Source organism: Crocodylus siamensis, chromosome 1, assembly GCF_052110815.1.
Source record: "Crocodylus siamensis isolate JL-2025a chromosome 1, ASM5211081v1, whole genome shotgun sequence".
NCBI lineage: Eukaryota > Metazoa > Chordata > Crocodylia > Crocodylidae > Crocodylus > Crocodylus siamensis.
The window spans coordinates 419,006,245-419,033,402 of record NC_143395.1 but is presented as its reverse complement, the minus strand read 5'-3'; the positions used below and the strand labels follow the sequence as shown (position 1 = coordinate 419,033,402).

Genomic DNA, 27,158 nt, shown 5'->3' with positions numbered 1-27,158 from the left:
GTGCAGCCTGTCGCGAGTCTCGGCACTCGGTTGAGGACAGTGCCGAGTGTTTTTAGTGTGCCGGCTTCGGGAGCGCAGGGGCTGGCAGCATGCAGCAGGCCTGGACTGCCCATCGTCCTGGCATCGATTTACAAACAAAGGGGCTCTTTCGGTTGCACATCAAGAGAAGCGACGGCACGCTGAGCAATGCATCGCCAATGCCCTGCGCCGGCTGGGACACCGCGGCGAGCGGAGGGCACAACCGCGAGGAGGGAGGGAGGGAAGCAGGGTGCCTTTCGCAGGAGATGAAAGGGGGTTTCGCTGCCGGGCGCCTCCGCGCAGGGAAGCAACAGCATCCCCAGAGAAAGACCATCCGACCCAGCGCGAGCATCATCCTTTGCAGAGGCATTAAGGGCTGCCGCCTTCCTGGGCTTTCATCTCCGGTCCTTGCATTCGCAGATATGTTAGTGTGCCAGGGAACTTGCTGTCCCCTCGGGATCCTCGGAGATCAGAGCCAGATCTGTAATGAGTCCTTTCCCCTGCGGAAGAGCTGGAAGCCAGGCAGGCTGCTTAGTGCAGGAAGAACAAGGCAAAGCAATTCAAATGCAAAACCAGAGCATGCTAGGCTAAGAGCAGGCTTCAAATCCACTGCCTTTAGGCCCTAAGCCCTCGACTGCCTAACAGTGGCAAGTCCTCTAACTAGCAGCAGCAGTTGGTTGTTTCTCTGGTCCCCAGAGAAGGACCCGGGGCTATGCGGGCAGCGTGGCACACGGGTCCCGGGTTGTGACCACAGCATGCAAATACAGCTGAGCAAACAGCCAGCGAGTTAATCTGGGAGTTTAGCCTTTCTCTGCTGGCAGGAAACCCAAAGGTCCCCAAGCAATTTCTCTCACACTGTTAAATAAGGAGGAGGGGGCTTGAGAGGAGAGAAGTCGTGATGAAAATGAGCAAACCAGGCTCGGTTACAAAGCCCGTGGCGTGAGCTGTAAACCACTCGCTCCCACCCAGTGCCTCTGAATGCTCCCGTGTTATAAATATGAACAAAGAGCAGGCAGGACTTTCTGCTTGGACGCCTGGTGCAGCAAGACCGGCATAAACCGAGTCCCCAGATGCCTATTCTCTCTCCCAGGTGCCTAACAACGAGGGTGCTCTGGTTCCCCCTCTGAGCCTCTGGTCCGGGGGGATCTAGGGAAGTGGCTTTCCACCTCGTTGGACTCAAGGCCCCCCTCAAAAAATGCCAGCTTTTAGTTTTCTTTTCTTTTTTTTGACTACAGCAAAATACCAGAGCAATTCTTCTGGTGCAAACAACGTGGGGACACCACAACGGGACCGAAGGGTTTGGGCACCATGAATTCCTGTTTGCAGTCTCAGGGTTTATCGTGCGAACCGTGCTTGCACGCCTAACTGGGCTAACATTGAGACCTCACAACACCCTTGAAAGGATCCAGGGTGCTGCGGTACCCTGACTGAGCATCACTGGTCTAAGGCAGTGATCCTCAGCCCCGATGCTGCAACACCCTGTGGTGCAGCCAGATCCTTTTAAGGGTGCCCTGGGGTGTTGTGCGAGCTCTGTTAGGCGTGTCGATGCCGACACACAATTCATAAGATACAACCCGAGATTTCAAGGAGGAATCAGTCCGGTCCAAAGCATCCTGCCCCGTTGCCGGTTTGCTGAGTTCTTTGACCCCACTGCTCGCCCGTCGCATCTCTACCCCCTCACCGCCGCCAGCCCTTCCTGCGGATGAAGATGCAGGTGAAGAGCACGGTCTTTCCACATCCGGGGGGCGAAATGGCCAACAAACCACTGGAGGAAACCAGCTGATCCCTGTCTCTTTGCAAGCTTCCCCCTCGGGGACAGGAGGGTCGTTGCCTTTTGAGCTGAGCTGTGAGTCCAGATTCAGGGCCTGGTGCATCCTTTCTGCCAGGAAGGAGAGCCAGTACCGGAGCTGGGAAGGGCTCTGCCAGCACTGCTGATAAGCAACAGCGTGGCTGAGCCCCGGTTCCCCTAAGCGTCGTGGAGAGCAGCCTCGCTTCAGCGGTGGGCTGGGAGAGGAGGCTGCCCCAGCCTCGGGTACAACAAGGGGATTCTTGTTTCCTGACTCAAAGGCAGGGCCCCATTGGGCTCCCGCCGGCCCTAGCGAGGTCTAAATCCTAGCAGTGGGTTCAGCAGATCAGGCTTTCCTGCCACGTTGTGAGAGGTCCCAGCACACTGGATGAGCAGACTGGGTTCCTCTCTCTCTGCCACAGACGCCTCACGTGGCCCTGGGCAAGTCACCTCCTCTTCCTAGCGGTCCTCCCTTTGACTTCTTGAACGGCCAGAGCGATATTTCCCTGAAGGCTAAACCGGAGCCCTTCAGCATAGACCCCGCTGTGACGTCCACACACACAGCCACGGTGCAAGAGCCAGGTACCACATGCTCACCTTCGGGAACCGCAGGATGCGTGCCTTCAATAAGGCGACTGATTTCTGAGCAGCTTTGTTATAAAGGAAAAAAATCTTTCCCCCACTATTTCTGCCTGCCCAGAAGAACGTGCATGTCTTTTTGCAGGGCCCAGGGTATGCGAGTACATACACCGTTGCACGCTTCGATCCCGTATCAGCTGCAGAGCTGGCCTCGGGCCGCAGTTGTGATCTTCCAGAGCATGTTTTGGCCCCTGGAAACGTCCCGGGAGCAGCTGTATGTCCCTCCCCACCAATTCTGGGTTCTGCAATAGTGAGCAGCCCGGTCCTGACACAATGGATGCCCAGTCACTAGCAGCGGTGGACATGGCATCCCACAGCATGCACCTCCTTCGCAGGGGTGTGCAGGAAGCTCCAAGCCTGGCCCAGCCCCTCCAGCGTGACGGCTGGAGTAAAATGTGGGGACTTGCTCCAGCAGGAGACAGAGGCTGTGTTCCCCGAGGGGAAGCCGGCAGCTTTGCTGGAGAAGAGGCATGTTTCCCTGCTTCTCTGAGGGCACGTTCAGCCTCCCGGCTGCAGATCGGGGCGGGGAGACTGAGCAGCCCCCGCGGTCTTGTCTGCTTCTGGCAACGGTAAAGGCAGCCGCTCCCACCTGGGAACATGACCAAGTCCGCACAGCTCAGACCGTGCCCAGGGGATCGGGCAAGGAAGTCACCTGGGAACAGGACAGCAGTCAGCCAGCATGTGCCTAATCCATGAGATAGCATCCTCGGAGGCTCCGTGCAGCTCCTGTCGTCCGCCGCTGAACGTAGTCAGTCGTCGGCAGCATGAGGCACGGTGTGTGTCTTCCACATCTGCAGTCTGGGTTGCTGCCAAGACCCCAACGGCGGAGGTTGGCCATGCACAGACCTTATTCAGCAAGGCCCACGGACGACGTGGCAGCCAGGTGGGCAGACTGATAATGAACTTGTCCGGTGCTGACGTCGACCTCATGCCAGAGGGTCTCCACCGCGAGGTCCTGGTGTGGCAATCTGGACCGCAGCGGGGGTCGTGATGGTAGACGCGCAGCAGGCGGATTTAAGAAATCATCGTGCAGCGGCCGGTTCCGATGGGTGCGGGTCTTCTCCAGGAGCCTGCGAGTTGCAACTTCCCATCCGATGCGAGGGGGACGCCATGGTAGAGGGGCGGGTTAAAGAGGCCCCCAGACGGCGTGCATCGTCGAATGTAGCTGCCCATCAATGCGTTTTGTGCCACGACCAGTCCCAGACTGGTGCCCAGCTCTGCCGCAGGGTACGGGATGGCAAGAGCTGAGGCTCTTGCACCCCACGATTACCCAGGCAGCTGGTTAAGGAGGTTGTTGCACGTCTTACCTTCCATTGCTGTCTTTTTCAAGCGCTCGCGGTAGCTCAATGTCCAGTCTGGCGTCACACCCAGGTAGATGGGCTGTGCTTTGTAGCCATTCAAGCAGATGAGAGGAGATGCAGGGAAGCAGCAACTGGCCCTGAGCACAAGTCAGCCTCAAAGGCTTGGGGTGAAGCTTCTGGTACCCTGCAGCTTGGATTCGCCCCTGCCCCTTTGTCCCTTCCTGCCCCCTTGTCCTGTGCAATGACCCCATCCCCCGTCTGGTTGCCTCCACGGCCAGGAGCACAAACCGGGGTGGGACACTGCAGCACGGCCCTTTGGTCTTGCAGCGAGCACTGGTTCACTCCCTGATTTGCGGGTCCATCCAGCCAGGATATTAAACAAGCCTCCCTCTCAATCACACTCAGACCTGGAGCCGGCAGCCTACGAGACAGTCAGGATCTTCCTAATGAGCGGATAAATCACCCGGCACTTGGCGCTGCCTTGAATCCTGGCAGCTGGAGCACTCGCCGCCGCGCGAGGGTCTGGTCTGCAAGCGAGGGATTGTGATTAACCCGCTGATAATGCAGCGGAGTGACCCCAGCACAGTGGTGGGGCTCTCTGGTTGCGGGGGGGCCTCGCTACCCAGCCTGCATTGGTCTTCTCCCCTCTGCATCCTGTTGCTCAGAAAGACCCTTCGTTTGCATCAGGGGGAGACCTGCTCTGTCTGCCTCCGCCACCGCCTGAGCCTGCAGCCCTGGTCCAGCCCCTTCATCTCCCTCTGGCTCAATTACCCCCCTGCACGCTCGAAAAGAGAGGCAAGAACTGCTTCTCGTTGCCCTGCAAGCACGTTGAGGTCTGCCCTTGCTGCAGAGCAATCTCTCGCTTCTGTCCATCTCTCCCTCCCACGCTCTTTAAGCTTTGACACCGAGCGTGCCAGGAGCCACGGCGTGCAGCCAGCCTTGCAGTGATACCGTGCTGACGTCAGGACCTGAGTCGGGCCTAGCTGGGTAGGGGTGGGATTAGCCTGCCAAGCGGCTTAGGCGAGGTATGGAGGTATTCGCATGCTCAGCAGATTACGGCCACGGCTCCGATTTTCGCAGCACGCCCGGGGGGCTCTGTCTGTCCGGGGAGATCCCCAGCCATGCAAGTGCAGGGTGCTGGAGAGGCCACGTAGCCCAGCTCCCTCCCCAGCCGGCGCAAAGGGGAAGGGTGCATCCACCCCGCAGGCCGAAGCAGGGCCACGAGGCCTGGGTGCCAACCAGGCATCTCTGATCTAGGGAGCATGGTGCTGCGCTACGCTTCAGGGCGCTCTCCCAAGCAGCCGGCCCCCGTGGAGGTCTGCTTCTCCCTGCCCGAGGCAGGCACTGTCTCATCCATGCTCCGATGCAGCTCCCTCCCCGCAGCTCCTGTCCCCCAGCCCGAGGCATGACGCCAGGTCCCGTCTCTCTCCGCGGCTGACTGCAGGTCGACAGACCCCGTGGCGGCTCGGGCACGTGTTTCCGTGCAGGGCGGGCGGCTCCGGGGTCTTGCTTCGGGCCGCGACGCGCTGTTTCTGCCGCTCCTGCTTTTCCATCTCCCGGTGCCATCGCAAGGTTGCAAAGCACCGAGCTCCCCGCAGCACATCTCCCTCCACTTTTGGGGCGGTCGTCTCCCATGAGTTGATGTCAGTGCTGCGCGTATTCGAGCTGGCCTCGAGATCATCCGTGAAGCACTTTCTCTGCCCTTGTCTTGAGTGTAGACCTTGACCGAGCTGGGAGAATAAAACTTGCTTTGGGAGTCCGGAGTCGGACGTCGGATGACGTGGCCGGTCCAGTGAGGTTGATGTCGGACGCTCATCACCTCGATACTCATGGCTGCGAGAGGATGCTCACGTCGGTTCTTAGCCAGACTACAGGACCTCCATCTAACCCAGGAGGTGCACAGTCCCACCAGGGGAGACGCCTTGTTGGACCTAGTGCTGGCCACGGGTGATGACCTGGTGAGGGGGCTGCGGGTGATGGGCCACCTGGGAGACAGTGATCATCGCTTGCTGGAATTCACCATCCAGCGTAAGGTGGCAAAGGGCTGCAGCAAGGCAACAGCCCTAGACTTTAGGAGGGCTGACTTCAACAAGCTAAGGAGGATAGTTGGGGAAGCGCTGAGGACCCAGAGGGGAAGGGAATCAGATGTCGAAGGTGAGTGGTTGCTCCTTAAGGAGACGATCCTCCATGCCCAAAGGGAGGTAATCCCAACAAGGGTCAAAGGGAGCAGGAGGGCACATAAACCCCCATGGCTCACTAAGAGCATCCGGGAATGTCTCCTTGCTAAAAGGGAGGCATATACCCAATGGAGAGATGGGGTCATCGCCAAGAAGGACTATGTTATAGTCGCCCGAGGATGTAGGGGGGCAGTCAGGAGGGCCAAGGCAGAGTTGGAGATAGGACTAGCTTCCCGGATTAAGGACAATAAGAAGTCCTTCTTCAAATACATAGGGGGTAAAAAGAGGGTCCCGGGTAATGTGGGGCCCCTGCAGGACACGATGGGCAACTTAGTCATCACGCCAGATGACAAAGCTAACATATTTAACGATTTCTTTGCCTCTGTCTTCCTAAGTAGGGACCAGTTCAGCCACCTCCCTGCTGGGCCCCCCTCGGGCCCCGGGAGAGACACGCCTGGGCCAGGGGTTAGCGAGGAGTTAGGGTACTTCTGGAGAGGCTGGACGTGTTCAAGTCCGCTGGTCCGGACGATCTTCACCCTAGGGTTCTACAGGAACTGGCCGAGGTCATTGCGGGACCCCTGGCGCGGCTCTATGAGCGCTCGTGGTGCTCTGGCGAGGTGCCGGAGGACTGGAAGAGGGCCAATGTGGTCCCTATCTTCAAAAAGGGAAAAAAAGAGGACCCGGGAAATTACAGGCCAGTTAGTCTGACCTCAATCCCGGGTAAGCTCTTTGAAAAAATTATCCTGGCACACATCCAGGAGGGCCTTGCGGGGGAATGCATGCTCAGGGGCAACCAACATGGGTTTATCAGTGGCAGGTCTTGTCAGACCAACCTGGTGGCCTTTTACGATCAGGTCACCAAATCATTAGACGCAGGGGTTGCTGTGGATGTAGTCTTTTTGGACTTCCGGAAGGCTTTCGACACTGTCTCTCACCCTGTCCTCATCAAAAAGCTGGGAGACTGTGGTGTCGATGCCCACACGGTCAAATGGGTCGCCAACTGGTTGGAGGGCCGCACCCAGAGGGTGGTAGTGGATGGGTTCTTCTCGACCTGGAGGGACGTGGGCAGTGGGGTCCCCCAGGGCTCGGTCCTCGGGCCTGCACTGTTCAACATCTTCATCAGTGACTTGGATGAGGGGGTAGAAAGCACCCTGTTCAAGTTTGCTGATGACACTAAGATGTGGGGGGATGTGGGTGCACTAGAAGGGTGCAATAGGCTACAAGCTGACCTTGACAGGTTGCAACGGTGGGCGGATGAGAATAGGATGGGGTTTAACACTGATAAGTGCAAGGTGTTGCACATGGGGAGGAAGAACCGGCACCACACTTACAGGTTGGGGAACTCCCCTCTTGCCAGCACGGAGACGGAAAAGGATCTTGGAGTCGTCATTGACTCCACGATGAACATGGGCCGGCAGTGTGGGGAGGCAGTCAAGAAGGCCAATCGTACCCTATCATGCATCCACAGATGCATCTCGAGCAGGTCCAGGGAGGTGATCCTCCCCCTCTATGCGGCACTGGTCAGGCCGCAGCTGGAGTACTGTGTCCAGTTCTGGGCGCCACACTTCAAGAGGGACGTGGACGATATGGAAAGAGTTCAGAGGAGGGCCACTCGTATGATCAGGGGTCAGCAGGGCAGGCCTTATGAGGATAGGCTACGGGACCTGAACCTGTTTAGCCTCCACAAGAGAAGGCTAAGGGGGGACCTTGTGGCCTGCTACAAACTGGTCAGGGGGGATCAGCAGGTATTGGGGGAGTCCCTGTTCCCCCGTGCGCTGCCAGGAGTGACCAGGAATAACGGTCACAAACTGGCGGAGGGTAAGTTTAGATTAGATATTAGGAGGCGCTACTTCACAGTCAGGGCGGCTAGGGCCTGGAACCGGCTTCCAGGGGAAGTGGTGCAGGCTCCTAGCCTGGGGATTTTTAAAAGGAAGTTAGATGAGCACCTTGCCGGGGTCATCTGACCCCGGTGCTCTTTCCTGCTAAGGCAGGGGGTCGGACTAGATGATCTACCTAGGTCCCTTCCGACTCTAGCTACTATGAAACTATGAAACTATGTGATGTGTCTGTCTACCCCCTGGATTCAAACGAGCTCGGGCGGTACTCCTCCTCTCCGGCAGCTTGAGGCGTCTGCTGTATGTTGTCTACATGCCAGCTCTGTACAGCAAGGGGGGGTCAGGTCTGCTTGATAAACCAGGAGCTTGATGCCGTGATCTTCAAAAGGTCCCCCGCTGGGCTAGGTCTCCAGGCTATGCAGGGCCCGGAGTCCTGCCGTGCACCCCGCCAGCTACGGCCTTCCTCCATCTGGCAGCGAGTGTCCTTACCACTGCATCTCAGCAGCCTACAGCTACCCTCCACACCCTGCCCAGGCCCCTTCCCCGACTCGGGGCAGATGCAATGGGGCAGATGCGCGCTGAGCCCGGCTCAGCATTTTGGGCTGGAACAGAGAAAGCTGGGGAGGGAACCAGGTCACTTGAAACTGCCTCTGCACTCCTGTTTTCTAGCCTGGGGCATGCCGAACAAGCCTCAGGGCTGCTCTAAGTTGCCCCCTGCTTTCTACAGCCTCGTGTGCAGACCCGGAAAGCGGAAGAGGCCTATAGAGCAGCAGGCTCGATGTAGTTTTACAAGAGATATCGGTTAAAACTTCTTCACTGGCAGAGCAGGGAGACAGCGGGACAGGCGCCTGGGGAAGGCGGGGGTCTCTCCATCACTGGGGGAGGTTGGACAGGGATGATCTAGGTGCAGCGATGGCTATGCTTGACTTTGGGTATTTCCCAGGCTTTTGGGCTTTGCTGGTTGCCACGTGGGCGAGGAGGGAATTTTTTCTCCCCTCCTGTTGCAATGTGTCCGGGGGTGGGGTTAAGCCTCCCCGAGAGGTGCTGGGTGCTCTGGGGATGGGCACCAGGCTGTGACCAACTCCGCAGGGTCCTGGCTAGAGGGTCTTGCCGCTGCGCTCAGGCTCAGGCCGATGCTGCATTTGGGGTCAGGAAGGGATTTGCCCCCCCAGTCGGACTGGTTTGGACTGGGGCAGTTTGCCTTCCTTTGTAGTCGGGGCATGGCCTCTGCCTGGGATCTTTCCAGTGTTTATTAGCAACCTTTGCAGCAGCCGGACCCCCACTACAGCCTCCCGGCTTTCCCTGCGGCAGGGTCAGGTGCGATTCCTGGTGCTGGGCCGGGGGGACCGTGTGTTTTTGCTCCGAGGTTGGACGCTGGGTTTGTCCGGGCTGGTCTGGATGGGGCTGACCCTGCCTCCGGCAGGGGTTAGACGAGACGTGAGCCCTGGAGATCCCTGCAGCGCAGTGCCTGTGCAATCTCTTCTTGCAACCTCCAGTGATGACGAAGGGTCCCCAGCTTCCTTACGTGTGTGTGAACGAGTGTTTGAGAGGGAGCAAGCTGGTCCCTGGGCAGGTGTCATTTTATGTAGTTATTTGCCAGCCCCCATCAGATTGCCCTTTTGGTTTTGATGAGAGCAACGGGAGGTGCCCACAGACCCTGGCCCACTCCAGGGGGGTGTCTTAGCCTTCACGGGAGCTACTTTAGGGAGCAATGAGACATGGCAGGGGCCTGGCACAGGGGACACGCAGAGCCACGTCTGCTTCCCAGGCTGCTGAAACATTTCCAACCTCATGGTCCTTCGTCACCAGTTAGGAGGGGGTGGCTTTTTTTCTTTTTTAATGAATTTAGAATTCAAATTAATTCTGCATTTTTCAGCTGAAGATGAAAAGTTGGGATGTTTGCACAGAGCCTCTGCCCTCGTCTCCCACCAAAGTCTGAAGCCGTTTGACTTTTTTTTTTTTTTTTTGAAATACTGAAACAATTACATTTTTCCCTCAAGACTAATAATACTGAGCCAACGGGAGGGCGATTGTACCAAGCACCGCGCAACACAGCTTCCATTTCCCCCCTACAGTTTACTCATCATTTCTGTTCAGCTTTGATCCTTGGGGCTCTGGGGGTTTTTATCCCCATGTTCTCCTCCCGGGAGAGTATTTTGGAGCATTTTCCTTTGGAAAAAACTTTTCTTTTGGAAATATTTGCCCTTTCGGGTGAAGCAGGGACAGCAGGTGCTGAGGATCAAGGAAGCCCCAAGAACACTTGGGCTGCTTTGGGGGCCCAAGGACAGCTTTGCATTTAACCAAAACCCCATCCAACCTTCCTCATAAAAACCTTTCGCTGCCCAGACTTGCAAACCGTGCAGCAAGAGCACAGTCCTTCGGTTACGGATGTACCACTTGGTAGGCAACTGAGGATCCCTGGTGAACTAGTCCAGTCCTTATACTTCCTCCTCTTCTCCTGAGTCCAAATGATCCTGCTCCAAGTTGCCGAGATGTTCAGACACCCCGAACTGCCCTGGCAGGACCGTGCCCAGGTCACTCAAGAGAGTGAGTGCATTAGGAGCATTTGACTTCTGTGCCATGCCCAACACTTTTTGCAAACGCACTATCCAAAAATGGCTTCAGATTTCTTCTGACCAACTCCTGCTACTCCAGAAATGCCTTCAGGCCTCAGCGGTGGGCTAAGTGCTGCATGGACCCAGCATGAGAGGCCACCCCTTCTCCCAGAGAGCTTGCAGTATCAATTAATGAGACAGATAAATGGTGGGATGGGAAACTGAGGGAGTGAAACGGGAAGTGATGTGCCCAAGGCCACACGGCAGGTCAGTGGCAAGGCTGGGAAGCAACACCCCCAGCTCATACCATGCTAATGGCCACTGAGCAAGGGAAGCAGGCATCGCCAATGGTGGAAGGGATCACTGCCTCAGCTGATATATAATTGCCTTTTCCCACCTCGCTGTGGTGCCTGTGAGACAGGCTGGAGAAGTCGTGGACCTATCCAGCAGGGAGTAGTCGTAAGGGTATGCAGGTGCATGCACGCACACACGCCCATCCCCTTTTATAACCTCATGGAAGGGCATCGAACAGCCGCATGTTGCTGCTTCTCAGCTCCCACCCGGGAACAGCAAACCACTGGTTAATTTGATTTTCAGGAAAGCCAGCTGTTCTTCCTTAGAATAGGAAATTCAACGTCTGCCCGGTGACCGAGTACCCTGTGCCACCCGGTCCCGCCGTCAGCAACCTGCTTGCAAACAGGGCCGACCTTTGCATGCAAGTGATGGATGCGCCAGACTCACTTCACAGCTTGACCTATCTCCGGGTGGACTCTGAGCAGATCCTCAGCTCCAGGCACTCCTATATTTAGGGGATTTTCTATCCCTTGAGATTTTCTCTCGAGTCTCAGGATAGTTTGAGGGGGGAAGGAGGGGTCATAAAGCCTCAGCTCCTGGAGTCCTGGGATTGCAAGAGAATAGCAGCTTTCTTATCCAAAGAAAGCAAGTCCTCAGCCTTCCTGGCTTGGAAACACAGAAGATTCACCCTCATTCAACCACGAAATACCCCCAAAAAACCAAAGAGAAGAACCTAATTCTGGATTGATTTTTTTAACACATTTCTACGTCAGCAACCTAGTTCATAGTTATTAAACACCTGAGGTTAGCAATGCATAAGAAAGAAGGGCCGGCCAGGTGATGGAGTCCAGGCCCTTGGGGTAGCAAGCATCCATACAGCAAGTGTCTGCCTGCCACGACCCAGGCCAACACCCACCCCAGCCTCCGGCACGAAGCATCCCACTGCAAAAAGCACCTGCAGCATGCAACAGGTAGAAAGCAAGCGAGAGAGGGGCACCACCAGTGACCCGGTGGCTGCAACGGCAGGGAGCGCGTCCTGCACCCAGGCTGCAATGCATTCAAACATGGTCACAGCACCGGAGCACGGCGAGCCTGGGACGCGGGGAAGGGACCCTTAAAAAAGCGGCATGCGGCAGGAGAGAGAGACAAGCATCCACCCAAGGGTAAAACAGCGCTGGGCTCACCTTTCCGTTGGGACTGGCTTTCTTAAACACCCTGCAAAACAAGCAAGGGAAACATGAGTTAGCACCACAAGAAAGGCTTTGAAAGCAGAGACGCTCTGGGTACAACTGAATGTGAGTTGGGGGGCCGGTGCAAGGGGAGAGAGGAAGCTGATGGATCAGTCTGGACAGGTAAATATTCCCGCCACCCCCCAGCACCCGCTCTGCGCCACTGGGGTGGGCGGGCGGGCCGAGGCACTGGTCTCACCACCCCTACCAGCCCCTCGGTGGCCAGAGGGAGCCCGCAGGGCACACGGCGACCTACAGCCAACAGCAGACAGGAACAGGAGTGCAGGGCTCAGGTTAACAGGGGGAAACCTCTGGCTGGAGACAGAGGAGGGGAAGCCCCCGTTCATCCACGCTGTGCCTGTGTTGAGAGCACCCAGGCGGGTTTCACCACTGAATCATAGAAAATGAGGGTGGAGGGGACCTCAGGAGGTCACATCTAGTCCAACCCCTGCTCCAAGCACGACCAGCCCCAACTCCATCATCCCAGACGAGGCTTGGTCTACCCGGGGCTTCAAAACCTCCAAGGATGGGGAGTTCACAACCCCTCTGGGGAGCCTGCTCCAGCGTTTTACTACCCTCCTGGTGAGAAAGTTTTTCCTAATGTCTATCTCCAACTTTCCTTCCTACAACTTGAGCCCATTGCTCCTTGTCCCGTCATCTGCTGCCACTGAGACCGGTCCAGCTTCACCCCCTTTCAGGGAGGTGAAGGCTGCTATTCGACCCCCTCGGTCTTCTCCTCTGCAGACTACCTCAGCCCAGTTCGCTCCTCCTCTCCTCACCAGTCCTGTCCCCCAGCCCCATAACTATTTTCCTTGCCAGTTCTCCGATGTGTCCACATCCTTTCTGTAGTGGGAGGCTCAAAACTGGACACAGGACTCCAGACGTGGCCTCCCCAGGGCTGAACAGAGGGGAAAAGTCACTGCCCTGGACCTGCCGGCACCGCTCCTGCCGATGCAGCCCAGGATGCCGGCCGCCTTCTTGGCACCAAGGCGCACTGCCGGCTCCTGTTTGGTTTCCTGCCCCCTGTCCCCCCAGGTCCTTTTCTGCAGAGCTGCTGCCCAGCCGGTCACCCCCCGCCTGCGCCGGTGCAATGAAGCGCTCCCTGCTACGCCAAGCCGGTCTTCTGCTAGACTTGTTAGTCTTCCTGCGCATTGTCTCTCCAAGGTGATGTATGATGGGGAACAGCCGACGGGAATGGTTAGGGGTATGCAGAGAAGGCTGAGCCTCCCTCCAGTAGCCAAGCCTGCTGCAGGATAACAACCCTCTACTGCTGGCTGCTGAGGGGGTCGCCTCTTCAGACGCCGCAGTTCCCAGGGGTGCTTTGGGGAACGTGGCTGCTTGCGTGACGGGTGAGTCGAACGACGCCGTGATACCCGTGTCTGTGTGGGCCAGCCCCTCGCCCCCTTCCCCGCTGGAAGCACAGGGCTGTCCGGAGGCCCCATGCAGCACAAGCCCCCACCGAGCCGTGCCCAGGGCACGTGGGAGGGACACAGGGCAGCAAAACTGGGCACCAAGCTAAGGAGCTAGCGGGGTGACCCAGGGAGCCAGCAAGCAAGGAAGCAGGGCCTTCGAGGGGGAGTTGAGCCCAAGGTTACCATGCCGGCTAATTAAAGGAAGCTGGGTTTTTTTTAACATGCAAATAAGCCTGGGAAGCAAAGAAACTCGTGAAGCTGGAGGGCAGGTCCTAAGTGCATCAGTGCTGATGGGGGCCTCCAAGGCGGCACCCCACCGGCAACTTCACCCCCACGATGCCCCATCCTGGCCAGGTAGCTCCATCCTTACCCCGCTTTTTGCAAACTCCCAGCCCAACACATGCCCCTGGTCAAGGCCACTCAGATCCTTCCTGATCCGAAGATCCTGGTGGTTTATGCTTCAGCTGCCAGCTGTGGCTCAGATGTGGGCTCGTACCCAGGGTATAAACCAGCCCAATCAATTAACAGGCTGCCGATTCCAGCGCTGGTGCAAGTCCCGGCTCTGCCCCAGGATCCCAGCGTGACCCCAGGAGAGTTTCCGCATGGTCCAGCTTCTCCTCTGCCCAGCACACATAGCAGCAGGCTTCAGGAGCAGCCCCTTCAGGACCTGATGCTGAGGCTGATGCTGAGCTTTGCCAGGGAGGCAGAGAGGGAGAGGAAAGCTGGATCCGGGGTAACCCAGCACAGCCCGCTGGCTCCAGAGCAGGGCAGGGGCAAAGGGCTGCCGGTGGAGCCGGCTTGCAGCTGCCCAGAGTGACCCCATCACTGCCCCATCGGTCCTGCCACGCCAGGCACCGCGCGGACAAAAAGACAACCCTGATCCTTGCCACGAGGAGTTTCCCGTATAGACAAAGCCAGGAGGTGACTTGCCCATGGTCACCCCCACCACGCAGTGTCAGGGTCAAAGACCCCAGCCCGATGTGGTACTCACCGCCTTCCCCAGCCGGCAGCTCTGGCCACACTGGACTACCATGGGAAGTCACGGGAGGTGCCAGGGTGAGCACTGGACCAAAAGAAATCTCATGAGGTTCAATAAAAAGTGCAAAGTCTTGCACAATCCCATGCACCAGTGCAGGCTGGGGGGGACGGGCTGGGCAGCAGCTCTGCAGAAGAGGACCTGGGGGGACAGGGGACAAGAAGCTGGACAGGAGCCAGCAGTGTGCCCTTGGTGCCAAGAAGGCGGCCGGCAGCCGGGGCTGCACTCGTAGGAGCGGCGCCGGCAGATGGAGGGCAGTGATTCTTCCCCTCTATTCGGCACTGGGGAGGCCACATCTGTCCAGCTGTGCCCCCCACTACAAAAAGGCTGTGGATACATTGGAGAGAGTCCAGCGGAGGGCAATGAAAATAGTTGTGGGGGTTGGGGAACGTGCTACGGGGAAAGCAAAGGGATCGCGGCCACCAATGTCCTGCTGCTGCAAAAGTTGTTGGTTGACACTGGAGAGATCCCGGGCAGAGGCCGAGCCCCCGCTACAGAGGAAGGTAACATCCACACTCCTAGTGCATACCAACCTGACCGGGGCAAAACCCCTTCCTGGCCCCAAATGCAGCGTCGGTCTGACCCTGAGCGCAGGGGCAAGACCCTCTCACCAGGACCCTCTGGGGTTGGGGCCAGCGGGAGCACTGGCACAGCCCGGTCCCATCCCCAGCTGCAGCCAGCACCTCTTGGGGAGGCATAAAACCCCCCTGACACATGGAGCAGGCGGGGGCTGCCCAGGCCCCTTGTGACACACGGGATGCAGGTAGATCATACAGGGGTTCCTTGTTTCCTGGCCACTCTCAAACACACATTGATCAGCAACAAATGGTTAGCAATACTGAGAAGTGAGTTGTTGTTAGGCCTCAGCCTCCGACAGCCTGCTGCGTCCTGTAGCTCGCTCCTCCCCAAGGCTGGTCTGCAAACTCAGGCAGACTCTGCTATAGGGCCGGGCACCTCGTTAGCCTTTCTTTGCAGCTCTTAATTGCAGACTCGCTTTCAGCCAGCTGCTCAACGACAAAATCCCGTCTCCGCCAGCCGGTGTGGGCTTGCACCAGGGAGCCGTTCTGGCAGGGCAAGGGGGGAAGAGTGCGCGTGCTCTCCTGCCCCTTGGCTCCACTTGGACCCAGTGCTCAGGAGGGGGTGACAGCCCCCCAGCTCTGCTCTTCCCCGCCTGCGTGGGCAGATGCACTTGGCATGGTGAGGGCACGGCTCCCAAACATCCAGCCCAGCACAATTAACAGGCTCCAGCTGCACCCAGACCCCTGGCAGGGCACCTGGCTGAGACGGCACAGGCTGATTCCTCCCCGGGGGCACTGTGCAGAGGCGAGAAAGGCTGATTTTCCCCCCGTTCCCCAGCGCGCCGTTCCAGGATGCACGCCGTCGGAAGAGCGGGGGAGGCAGCCGTCCAGAACGGGTCCAACCTAGGCGGGATCAGCAAAGTCCAGGAGATTTCTGTGAGCCACACCGAGCCGCAGGGGCAGGCTGGGTCCACAGGGCACTGGAGCGGGCCCCCGCGTGAATAGAGCAGGACGCTGCCTCGGGTGCCTGCTTCCCGCCTCTCCGAGACCCCTCCACCCCTTTACTGATCATCTGGAGCAAACACCCAGGTCTTCAGCGACCCTGGGCACTACTGGGGGCTTAACGGTGCGGAGATGCAGCAGGTCAGGGCGGCGGAGAGCAGCGGGGAGCGGCAGGAGCACAGAGCTGGGAGGCGGGAGGTTGGGGGGGGGGGCTCGCTCGGCTCCGCTACAGAGCCCTTGCGTGGCCTTGGGCAGCTCTCTTAGCACTTCTGTGCCTCTGCTCCCTTCTTGCTCAGCTAGAAATGACTGGGCTTCTCGCAGGAGTTGATGGGTGACAGGCCGTGGCTGGGAGGGCTGGGTGGCCGTGATGTGGAATCTGCTAGGAATCGGTGAATCCCCTGGTAATACCGCAGGCAACGACTGCGCTTCTGGGCAGGGCTGTCCCCAGCGCTGTGTAGGGGCTTGGGCCTCACAGGGGCTCCAGGGGCTATTGAAGTACATACAGGTCATTTCAAAGCAAGGTGGGTGGACCAGAGAAGCTCCCAGGAGGAGGAAGAACAGCTCCAGCATCCCCGAGCCAGTACCTTACCCTGGGCACAGGAGAGAGCAGGGGATTCAAGATGCCAGGTAAAACTGCCCCGGTCCCCTCCCCTCCCAGACACTATCCAAGCAAGGGAATAGGTGCTCCCTGCCCCTCCTGCCCGCTGAAGTCCATCCCCTCCGAGCACGCGCCATGCAGCACGACCACGGGATACCCTGCACGGCCCATGGTGCAAGCCCTGGCGTGCCAACGCCGGAGACAGGCACAGGGGCCGTGGAGCGGTGTGGGGAGCAGAAACCGTAGCCTCAAGCAGCTCATGCTGACCCCCAGGGTCACGCCAGCTCTCGAAGCAGCTCAGGATGGGATAGCTGCAAACCCGACTGGAAGCCTTCTCTGCTTTCAAGGCTGAAAGGGGCAGCCCCAGGGTTTGCAACCTCCGCGCCGGGCTTCACGGGTGGTGGATCACAGCGGCAGAGAGAAGTGATGCACCAGTCTGTGGCTGTGTGGGAGGACGCTGCCAGCCAAGGTAAAATGGCAAGCTGCTTTCTAATTTGCCTGGAGGACACTTTTCTGCTCCAGAAGATGAAGGATACAACTAGGGCATCCTCTATGTCAGACCTTGTCCTGAGCAACAGGGAAGAACTAATGGAGGACACGAAGGTGATGGGTAACCGGGGAGGAAGCAATCACGATACACTAGGACTCCGCATCCTACGCATGAGCTCAGCAAAATTAGGATGCTAGATTTCCAAAAGGGAGCTTTAATCCAAATCAAGGAGCCAATAGACATGGTGTCATGGGAGGATAGATTGGAGGATAAAGGCACCCAGGAGGGCTGGGAGCTTCCAAGGGGGACAGGATGGGAAGCTGCTAACACGATGGGAGCACAAGAAGACGGGCAAGAGATGAAAACGGCTGCACAAGGACCTTCTAAAACGCCTCCAATGCAAAAGGCAGACAAGGGTCTTTGGGTAAATCTGCTAGCTTTTATTAGGACAACCCAAATAGCTGGAAAAAAATCTTCTCCGCAAGCTTCTGGGTAGAAATACCCTTCATCAGGTCCAACCTATACCCCCGTCCAATGCAAAAGGAAAGCATGCAGACGAACGGGCCGGTCGCCATGGGCCTGTACCAGGAAACAGCAAGAACCTGCAGGGACTAAATCAGGAAGGTGAAGATAACGATGGAGCTGCACCTGGTGAGGGAGGCCCCAGACAGAAGAAGAGGGTCTCTAAGGACCAAGGAAGCAGTGGGTCCTCAGTTGACAAGCCAGGGGGGCTCCTAATTGAAGATACAGAGAAGGTGGAGCTACTCAACAGCAACTTTGCCTTCAATCTTTACAAAAAAATTAAGCAGCCAGATACCTAAGTGGGATTATCTAGATAAGGAAGGGGGCAGGCTGAGGGGGGAGACGTCAAAAGACATGGTCGGAGAGCCTTTGCTGGGTCTGAATGAATTCGAGCGTGCAGGGCCAGGTGAGCTTCGTCCCAGGGCCCTGAAGGAGCTGGCAGGGATCTCAGGGCCCTTGGTACAGATCTTCGTGAAGTCGTGGGAGACGGGCCAGGTACCAGAGGACTGGAGAAGAGCCGGTGTAGCGCCCCTCTTTAAAAAAGGCAAGGAGGTCGTACAGGAGAAACGTGGGCTGAATGAAACTATTACAAGGTGGATAAATACCTGTCTCCCCCACTACAAGCAAAGGGTAATTATTAATGGGTCCGTGGCAGAACGGCAGGTTTCAAGGGGAGCCCAAAAGGGGCCCGACGCTGTTCGCCGTGCTTGTCGACGATTTGGACACAGGAAGCTTCCTGAGCAAGTCTGCGGGACGGCATGAAACCGGGAAGGATTGCGAACGTGTCGGAGGGCGTGAGCAGAACTGGGAAGGATCGTGGCAGATGGGCAAGCCGGGCTGCAGCTCGCAGGATGAAATGCAGCACGGACGGACGCAAGGTGCCGCACCGCAGGAGGAATAAGCAGAAACACAAGGACAAAACGAGGGACCCCTGGCTGGATGGCAGCACGATGGAAAAGGACTTGGGCATCTTGGTAGACCCAATAGGAGTCTGCAGCGTGATGCAGCCACACAAAAGGCACGTGCAGTTTGGGGATGCATCGGCAGGAGCATTAGATGCAAGACACTGGAGGTGACGGTGCCGCTTTGCTGGGCGCTGGTCAGGCTTCATCTGGAGACTGTGTGCAGTGCTGGCCTCTGTATATCAAAAGTGATGGGGAAAAGTTTGAGACGGTGCAGAGGCGGACGACGTAGATGATGAAGAGCTTGGAAGACAAGTCATACTAGGAGCGACCGAAGCAGCTGGGCCTGTCCAGCTTGTGGAAAAGGGCTTTGAGAGGGGACACGACAGGAATCTTCAAATACTTGAAGGCAAGAGGAAATACTCCAAATATCTCCAAATACTCAACAAGAGGAAAAGCACCATTTCTCTCTTTCTGCAGAGAGGAAGATGCAGATCCATGGCTTGAAGTTACAGCAAAATACATTCAGATTGGATTTCCAGAAAAAAAAGACCCGTCCCTGTCAGAGCCGGGAGGCTGTGGGATAGATGCCCAGGGAAGGGGTGGGCTCTCCATTGCTGGAGGGGCTTGAGAAGAGGTTGTGCAGCCACGGGTCGGGGATGATCGAGGTGTAGTGATGCCTGTGTAGTCTACCATGGGTATTTCCCAGGCTTTTGGGCTTTGCTGATTGCTCCCTGCCATGCTTTTTTGTTTTTCTGCTACATGTCAGGGTGTTTTTAAGCCTCCCCAGATGCATTGGGTGCTGGCCGCAGCTAAGGCTGGGGGCTTCAACTGGGGTGTACAAAGCAAAGCCAGAGGGTCCTACCCGGGACCCTTTGAGCGTATATATACAACGTTGCATGGAAGCAGGACATTGGCTGCCCCTGTTTTACCTGCGGCAGGTTGGGGTGCTAGGTCTGTGTTGCGTCAGGGTCGATGGTAGCTTAGCTGATGGGTTTGTCCGGGCTGGTTTGCACAGGGATGATCCTGCTTCAGGCAGGGGTTGGACTAGGTGTGACCTCGGCAGCTCCCTGCCAGCCCCGCTGCTCTAGGACTGCGAGACCTCAGTCCCAGCACCCTGCCTTTCCGCCCAGAGCAGCTGCCACCGGGCTCATTTAATAAAGAATTGATGCAGGGGAATAAAGTGGATGGCAGTCAACACCGGCTCATGAAAAACAGACCCTGTCAAAGGGCCAGCCTGGTTCAAGAAGGCAATTGCGTCGATGCAGTTAGATGAACACCTTGCTGGGGTCGTTTGACCCCAGCACTCTTTCCTGCCATGGCAGGGGGTTGGACTCGACGATCTGCTCAGGTCCCTTCCGACCCTAGAAACTATGAAACTATGATGCCAGGGACTTCGGTACGGCATTGAATGGTAAACCGGAATGATGCTGACAATCCCTCCCGTGGATTAAAAACCAGCTGCTAGGCCTCCCGCTACGACAATCAAGCAGGGAATCGCTGTGGAGCCGGCGTGTTCCTCGGGGGCCCTGGCTCTGCACCATTCGACATTTTATCCAGCCCAGGAGCAGGGTCAAGGAAAGTCGAGCAAGCTGGTCACGAGCAAAGAACAAGCTTCGCAGCCATGGGTCATATCCCGCTTCTCGGGGCAAGGAGCAGAGGCCTTGCTTAAGATGGAGCAGTCCCTGGGGGGGAGCGGGGGCTCTGGAAAGGACTCAAGGACCGGGGTAGAAAATCAGCCGGACAAGAGTCTGCAAGCTGAAAACAGGCAACCCCTTCCCGGGGCAACCTGTGCATGGGCAACCCTTCCCACGGGCAAACAAGTGGCAACGATAGCCTCTGTGTGCAGCACGTGGCAGATGGAGGAAGGGGCAGGCAGCCCAGAGGCAACCGGGCAGGGAGCAGGAAGCAGAGCAGCAGATCAGGCAGAGGAAGGCGATCAGAGGGGCCCTGGGGCATTTGCGGCATGCCTGATCTAAAGCAAGAGCGCGGCTTTTATCAGGACACGGCAAAAGAGCTCGTGCCGTCGTGGGGCCTGTCTGCCGCGGGACCTCACTCCCTGTAGACCGGGGGCTGGGTTCCCACCGGGACGCTGGAGCTATGGGGGACCTGATGTTTCTCCCGTTCCCCCCAAGACAGACCCCGCCGAAGCCAGCCGCGGTAACAGGTGCTCAATGGGTGCGCATGGAAGGAGAGCCTAGCACCCACGCACCCCTTGCCCGGCTCTGGGCCGCGGTGTTTTCCAGGATGCCTCTCCATCCATCCCCTTAGCCCCAGCCGGCGGGGCGGAGGCGCGAGCGGACCTGCCGCCGGCGTCCGGAGAGCAGCTGTGGATGTGAACCCGGGATGCCGGCTCCCGTCCCCGCCTCCGCGACCGCATTAGGCCTCGACAGACGTGCGCTTGCAGCCAGTTGCTATTTAATACACATTCAATAACTGTCCCATTAGAGTGAAAGCCTCTTCATTTGCGGTCGGCTTCGAACAGGGCCATTTCCGCTGCCGGAGGTCCTGCAGGAGACAAGGATGCCGCAGAGGGAAGGGGGCGGGGGGTGGCCTGGGTGCATCGCGGCTACCAGGGTGGCTTGGATCCAGCCATCTACACACCGCCTCGTCTCTGGATGCTGCAGGGAGACGTACAAGGGGCCACCGCAGCGGAGCATACGATAGCCAGATAAAAATACCCCAGCTCCTTCTAAAAGGGGAGACACCGCTCTTGACTTCAGGGGTCCCCTGCGGCCAGGAGTTCTGCAAGCTAATGCCGCACTTTAAGGCGTATTTTCATATAGAAATCCTAGAGAAGTGGGGCTGGAAGGGACCTCCGGAGGTCGCATCTAGTCCAGGCAGGATCAGCCCTGGCCAAAGCATCCGAGACACATCTGCAATCCAAACTCTTTGTAAAACGGTACGGTCAGTCCTGACACAGCCCCAGGCATCGCGCCCGACCGGGCCACAAGGAAAGCAGGACCGCAGGCACCGATGTCCCGCTACTGCAAAGGCTGTCAGTAGATGCCCTGACCTAAGATCCAATTAAACCTATCTTGCTGCAACCTCCAGCCATTTTCTGGCGTGCACGCCTCCCTCGGTATACACTACACCCCTTGTTTGTGCAGGGCAGACTGAAGGACTAAAACCCTTAGGGAGAGCAGCACCCTGACATGAGGACAAACTCCAGCCACCCCACTGCATTCAGCCCTCCGGCTTCCCTTGCCCCCTGGCAGCTCCAGCGCTAGCTCTTCGCTTGACTTGTAAACCCCCGTGGTTTCGCGGCTGCCAGGCACCAGCACAGGACCGCGATGCTCAGGATCTGGTGCTAGCTGGGAGCAGCAGGCCTGGCTGCGATTCGGGCGGCGTCGGTGGAGCGGAGCTGGGGGCGGGATGGCCAGGCGTCTCTGCTTGGGATGCTTTGGCGGCACTCGGGCAGCCGGGCCAGCCCCGACGCTCGGGCATCGCCGAGAGGATTCCCCGTGCTCCTCGTGAGTCAGCCCCGGTGCCAGGCACGGCCCAGCCGGAGAGGTCCCCGCCGCGCGGCGTGCCTCCGTCGCGGAGCAGAGAAGCCGAGAGAGCCAGGGAAGGGGAGCTACAATCTCCTGGTATTGGGCGGCTGCTTCACCAGGGCATGCTTTCACTGCGGCCCTCTCCGCAGCAGACTTCCTGCGTACAGGAGCCGGCCTTGGGGACAGCGAGGCCATGCACTGCCCCCCCCGCCCTAGATGTGCTTTGCAGCGTGAAAGACGGCTGCAGAGCACGTGTGAACGAGCGTGCTCGAACCCGGTGCACCCTGGAGCGGAGACGCACGGGGGCAATCCTCTCTGCTCTGCAGAGCCGCCCCTCGCGCCAGCCCAGGTTCAGGAGACTCAGTCAGGCTCAGCGTTGATAGACTGCCCCCGCCCCGTCGGGCTCTGGATTGGGCCCGCTGCGTTCCTGCTGGGCCACCCAGTTGCAGCCCCCGGGATGGGAGTCTTTGAGGGGCTCAGGCAGGACCCCAGAGGTGGGAAAGGCCCCCTAAAAGCACAGGGCTAGGGCTGGGATGCATCACAGAGAGTCAGAGAGGAGCAGGGCTGGCAGGGACCTACAGAGGTGACGCCTGGTCCGACTCCCCACCTGAGGCAGGATCAGCCCTGCCCGAACCAGGCCAGACAAACCGTCGGCTAAACTCTTTGTAAAACTACAGTCACCCCTGACACAACACCAGACACCACTCCTCACCCTGCCGCAGGGAAAGCAGGGCAACCACAGCTGCCAACTTGCTGCTGCAATGGTTGTTCACACGTGCTCGAGACATCCCTGCTACAGGGGAAGGCAAAACCTCCCCAGTACCTACCAGTCTGACCGGGGGAAATCCCTTCCTGGTCCCAGATGCAGGGTCGGTTTGACCCTGAGTGGAGGGCAAGTCCCTCTGAAGTTGGTCCCAGCAGGAGCATCAGCACAGCCCGGTCCCCATCCCCATCCCGGGCTGCGGCGGCACCCAGCGCCTCTGGGGGAGGCTTGGAAACCCCCTGACACGTAGCAGAAAGGCAGGGGAGGTGCAACCAGGAAAGCCCAGAAGCCTGGAAAACCCCCACAGCTGAACTTTGCTGCCCCTAGACCATCCCCGACCAGACCTGCGGTTGTGCAACCTCCCCTTGAGCCCCTCCAGTGACGGAGAGGCCACATCTTCCCTGGGCAGCTACTCCACCGCCTCCCTGCTCCCACAGCGGAGAAGGCTTTTCCTGGGATCCAATATAAACCTGCTTTGCTGCAATTTCAAGCTGTTGGTCCACGTCCTCCTCTCTGGAGCAAGACAGAAGAGCTGATTTCCCTCCTCTTTGTGGCAGCCCTTCAAGTATTTGAAGTCTGCCGTCACGTCCCCTGTTCTGCAAGCTGAACATGCCTCTCCTCTATGACTTACCTTCCCAGCCCTTGACCCTCTTTGTGGGTGGGAGCTGGGGAGCAAGGAGCCCGTGTCACGCCGTGTCCCGACACGGCCCGGGACCGGCACTCGGGTGGGCACGAGTCTCCGTACCCTGTCAGCCATGCCCACACATGCAGCCTGCTCTGCAGGGATGGGACGGTAGGGCCGGGACAGCCCCAAATCCAAGCCAGAAGGAGCGGGGGGAAGTTTTCTGGAGGAAGGATGAACAAGCACGTCTGGCTGCGGCTCATCCAGACTCTCCAGGATGGGAGCAGAGGGCCGCCCTTCTCGGCGGCATCGCTCTGGGGCACCCCCCATCTGCATCAGGGATGGGCTCAAAACCCTCAGAAATGTCCCAGGTAGCCCAATGTCGGCTTCAAAGTGAAGAAGGGGCTCTCTTCATTCAGCGATGACAAGACCGAAGAAGCCTTATTCCACCTATGCAGACCTGGGTGAGAGGAGAGGTTAAGTGACCTGCCCAAGGCCACATAGCAGGTCAGTGGCGGAAGCGGCCTGGCACCCTGCACGTCCTGGGTCACAGTCCCCTTTCCATTCGGCTAAGCCTACACCACCGCCTCCGTGCCTCCGGGAATCTAGCCCGGGCCTTTCAGCCCGAAACAGTCCAGTGTGCGTCTGGCAAGCATCTCTCCCCTCCCTCTGAAGCAGCAGCAAACAGCTGGAGGAGAAACCAGGAGCCTGTCCTGGGCAGGGAGCGGGCTGGGCCCTGGCTGGATCTCCCTGTGGGGCGCCTTGCCACTCCTGGCCCTCACCCGGTCTCGCACACGTGACCAGGGCTGGGGAGAGGGCATTTCTGGCTGGTACAAAGCAGGCACGCAGCATCTCTGCGCCCATCGCTGTGCGCATCAGGCGACCCACCCACAGGAAGCTGGGCTAGGACCCTGCGAACCTGCCCCTCCAGAGGTCTCGACCTTTGCTCAGCCGCACAAAACCGGCGTGTGGCAACGACCTAGAGCAGCAAAGCCCCACGCGCCCTCCGGCCATCGGGACGCCCCTGGAAGGGGACCGGACCCAGTCGCAATATTAGACACACACGTGACTGTCGGTAGCGTGGCCGTTCTCAGAGGTGCCGTTCGCTGCCCTCCGTCTCCAGCTCTCCTTTACCGTCCCCCCAGCCCCCCACACGCTAGCCAGGCTCTTCCAGAGAAGGCGCCGGCTTGGCAGGCTCCGGCCCAAGGGAAACAGCTGGATCCTCTTCACAGGACACCGCACGCAGGCCGGACCCGCCTGGAAATGGTAAATATTTATAAGGCGGCTCAGAGGTGGCAGTGACGCAGAAAAAAACAGCGGCACCCTGGCCGGAGCCTGCTTGCTTCCTCCCTCCACCGCTGCCACAGGCCCCCCGGGGGGCCGGCTAGCGCCCACGCTGCTCCCCCAGGTCCTCTGCTAGGATTAGGGGGCGGCTTGTTTTCGGCAGGCCAGCGAGGAGGCACTGGAGTAGGCAGCGCCAGCTCTGTCGCCTTCTCCAGGGTCAGGAAATGACCCCTGAGTCCTGCTGGCTTGGTCGCAAGGGCTTAAACTCAGTGCCTCGCACCCCGAACCCCGGCTATCGCTCCCTGTGCCAAGGCAGAGCCTCCTGCGGGCAAAGCTAGTGCAGGTGGGGGCGAGGCAGGTAGATCGCATCCCCGAGCCGCTGTTCCTCCCCCGGGTGACAGAGAGCATCCCAACAAGGGTTTTTTAGATGGGTTTTGATCCAGTAGGGAAAGGGTTTAAGGCTGCATGGCAGGGGCACTGGATGATTGCACTTTGCCCCCTGGCCCAAGAACGCAGGCTCTCTCCAGAAGCCGAGGGGGAAGGCGATATAAACCGGGGAGCCAGCATGTGCGTGTGCATGTGCAAGTGCTTGCAGCCTGCTGGTGTGAAGCCGGTTTGCAGGAGAAAAGCCTGGAGCCGCGGGGCAGAGGCAACCCGCCGAGGGCAGCAGAAAAGCGGAGAGCTCCGGGGACAAGGAGGAATTTGCTCCAGAGACCGTGACAACTGGTCCGGACATTGCAACCGGCTTTGGACGTGAAGTCAGCCCCAGGCCAGGGCAAAAGTGAGCAGCGTTAGGAGACGGTGGGCGTAGCCACGTGTGTAGTCTACATGTAGATGGAGTCTCCTCCCTAGCTTGCTCCAAAAACCATAGGGCTGAGGGCAAGCAAAACTCGGGGGCATCCAAACCCCAAGCCTCCGGGCATGGGCCTGCACGTAGCATGCCCACCAAGGGATCTGGAAACATCTGATGCCCCAGGTGCAGGTGGAGGATGTTTGCCGTTAGTAGGGCCACTTACGGTTCTGGACGCTTGGATTTGGCATTAGTTTGAGCTAATTTGGCCTTGGATACAAATTAAAAGACATGCTAAGGCACATTTAAATTTAGGCTGGCATAGTTAAATCGCATTAGCACGCGTGCAGCTGCGCTAAGGCACATTAACACGGTGCGCGGGCAGTGACGCACACTGCATTAATGCCCATTAAGCATCTACACATGGTCTAATACGACTTAGCTATGCCAGCTTATATTTGGTACTTGCTTTCAGCAGGTATCAAGTTCAGGCAGAATTAGCCTAAAACTGCCATTTTTTAGGCGCATTAAGGGTGTACCCATGCGGACACTTGCCCTTAATGCACCTTAAAAATGGCAAGTTTAGGTTAATCCTGCTTTAAAAGCTCACATGTAGGCAAGCCCAGTGTGTTTTCAGCTTTTATGTGGGGTTTGGTCTTCCCCAGTTCCATGGTCGTGTTTTCCCTAGAGATTAAAGTCGGGTTTTTATCCCTAAATGCAGCTGTCCTGTAATGAGCATCTCACCTAACGGGAAGTCTGTGGGCGACTTGGGTCCCGTCACACCCGGCCTCATGCAACGCAGCCGGCGCACCCATTACTGCAAGCTCCTGGCAAGACAAACACGGTGGCTTCACCAGCAACAGGACTGGGAAGCCGGTGGGAAGCAACGAATGGGAGCATGTGTCCCCCCGTACCTCCACCCCAGCAGCAAGGGAGATGGCAATGAGCCTGCTCATAGCCACCGACAGCCGGGGCCCGTGTCCGCACAGCGGTCGCGGCCTCCCTGTATGGCAGCAAGTGTGGCTGACACCGTAACCAGGAGCACACGGGTATCGAGTCCTGCTGCTGATCCCTGGAAACCCTGACCGTGGCTTGGGCACCCCATCCGACATCTTCCCAACCCTCCTCATGTCCCACCTCGGCTCCCCGGGGCCAAGAGCAAACCCAGCCACGGAGCAGATGCAGCTGCTTGGCCCCCCAGGCTTGGCTGTGGCTTCTCCGTGCATCAGCGATACCCAGCACTGAGTTGCTAAAATGCCCTGAGATCTTCCCATGAACGATGCCGTGAATCGAGCCTGCACTAATGTTTAACAGAGGCAGACTGCGTTTACCCGGGCAGCCAACACTTCCTCCCCTTTGCGAGGGCTGCACTCCAACACCGGGTCTGTCCCCACCCCCAAATATTGGTCTCCGGGAGGAAAATCTCTCATTCCTTAAGCAGGCAGAAAGCAAACACCCTGCCCACCTGAACCCATGTCATGTTTCCAGGGCAGGAGGAAGCCCGGTTGTGCAAGGGCAGGGGGACTTCGCTTCCTTGAAGTGCTGAGAAAAGCAAGGGCCTCTTGCTCTCGACCAGCCTCTGGAAGGGCACGGCCGAGATGTCGCCCTTCCTCCTGCCTGTGGGAAGCCAGCACGTCTGCATGGGCAAGCCCCTCACACACAAGGCCACGGCCACCATCATATAGTTGCAAAACTCACCAATAATCCCCCCCGCCCAGCCGGCAGACAGCGTCCTCGTATGAAGGGACGGCCGAAGAAGAAGACAGTTGCCGAGAAGCAAGGCATCATCCAGACCATGCATCATCCAACTTCTTAGCATAACTAGCCACCCCTGGCACAGCCCCAGGCATCACACCTGCCTCCCCCCAGGGAAAGCAGGGGGACCGCGGCT

The 27,158-nt window shown here is 58.4% G+C and overlaps 1 protein-coding gene across 2 annotated transcripts in view; it reads right to left on the bottom strand.

Annotated features, from left to right (window-relative positions):
* ARRB1 (arrestin beta 1) overlaps positions 1 to 27,158 on the bottom strand; it is an 86,352-nt gene that overhangs the window by 38,143 nt on the left and 21,051 nt on the right. For both annotated transcript variants that reach the window (XM_090030890.1, XM_090030891.1), the window contains exon 2: positions 11,790 to 11,820. In XM_090030890.1, coding sequence (XP_089887016.1) covers positions 11,790 to 11,820 — 31 coding nt within the window. The remainder of the gene's footprint in view (positions 1 to 11,789; positions 11,821 to 27,158) is intronic.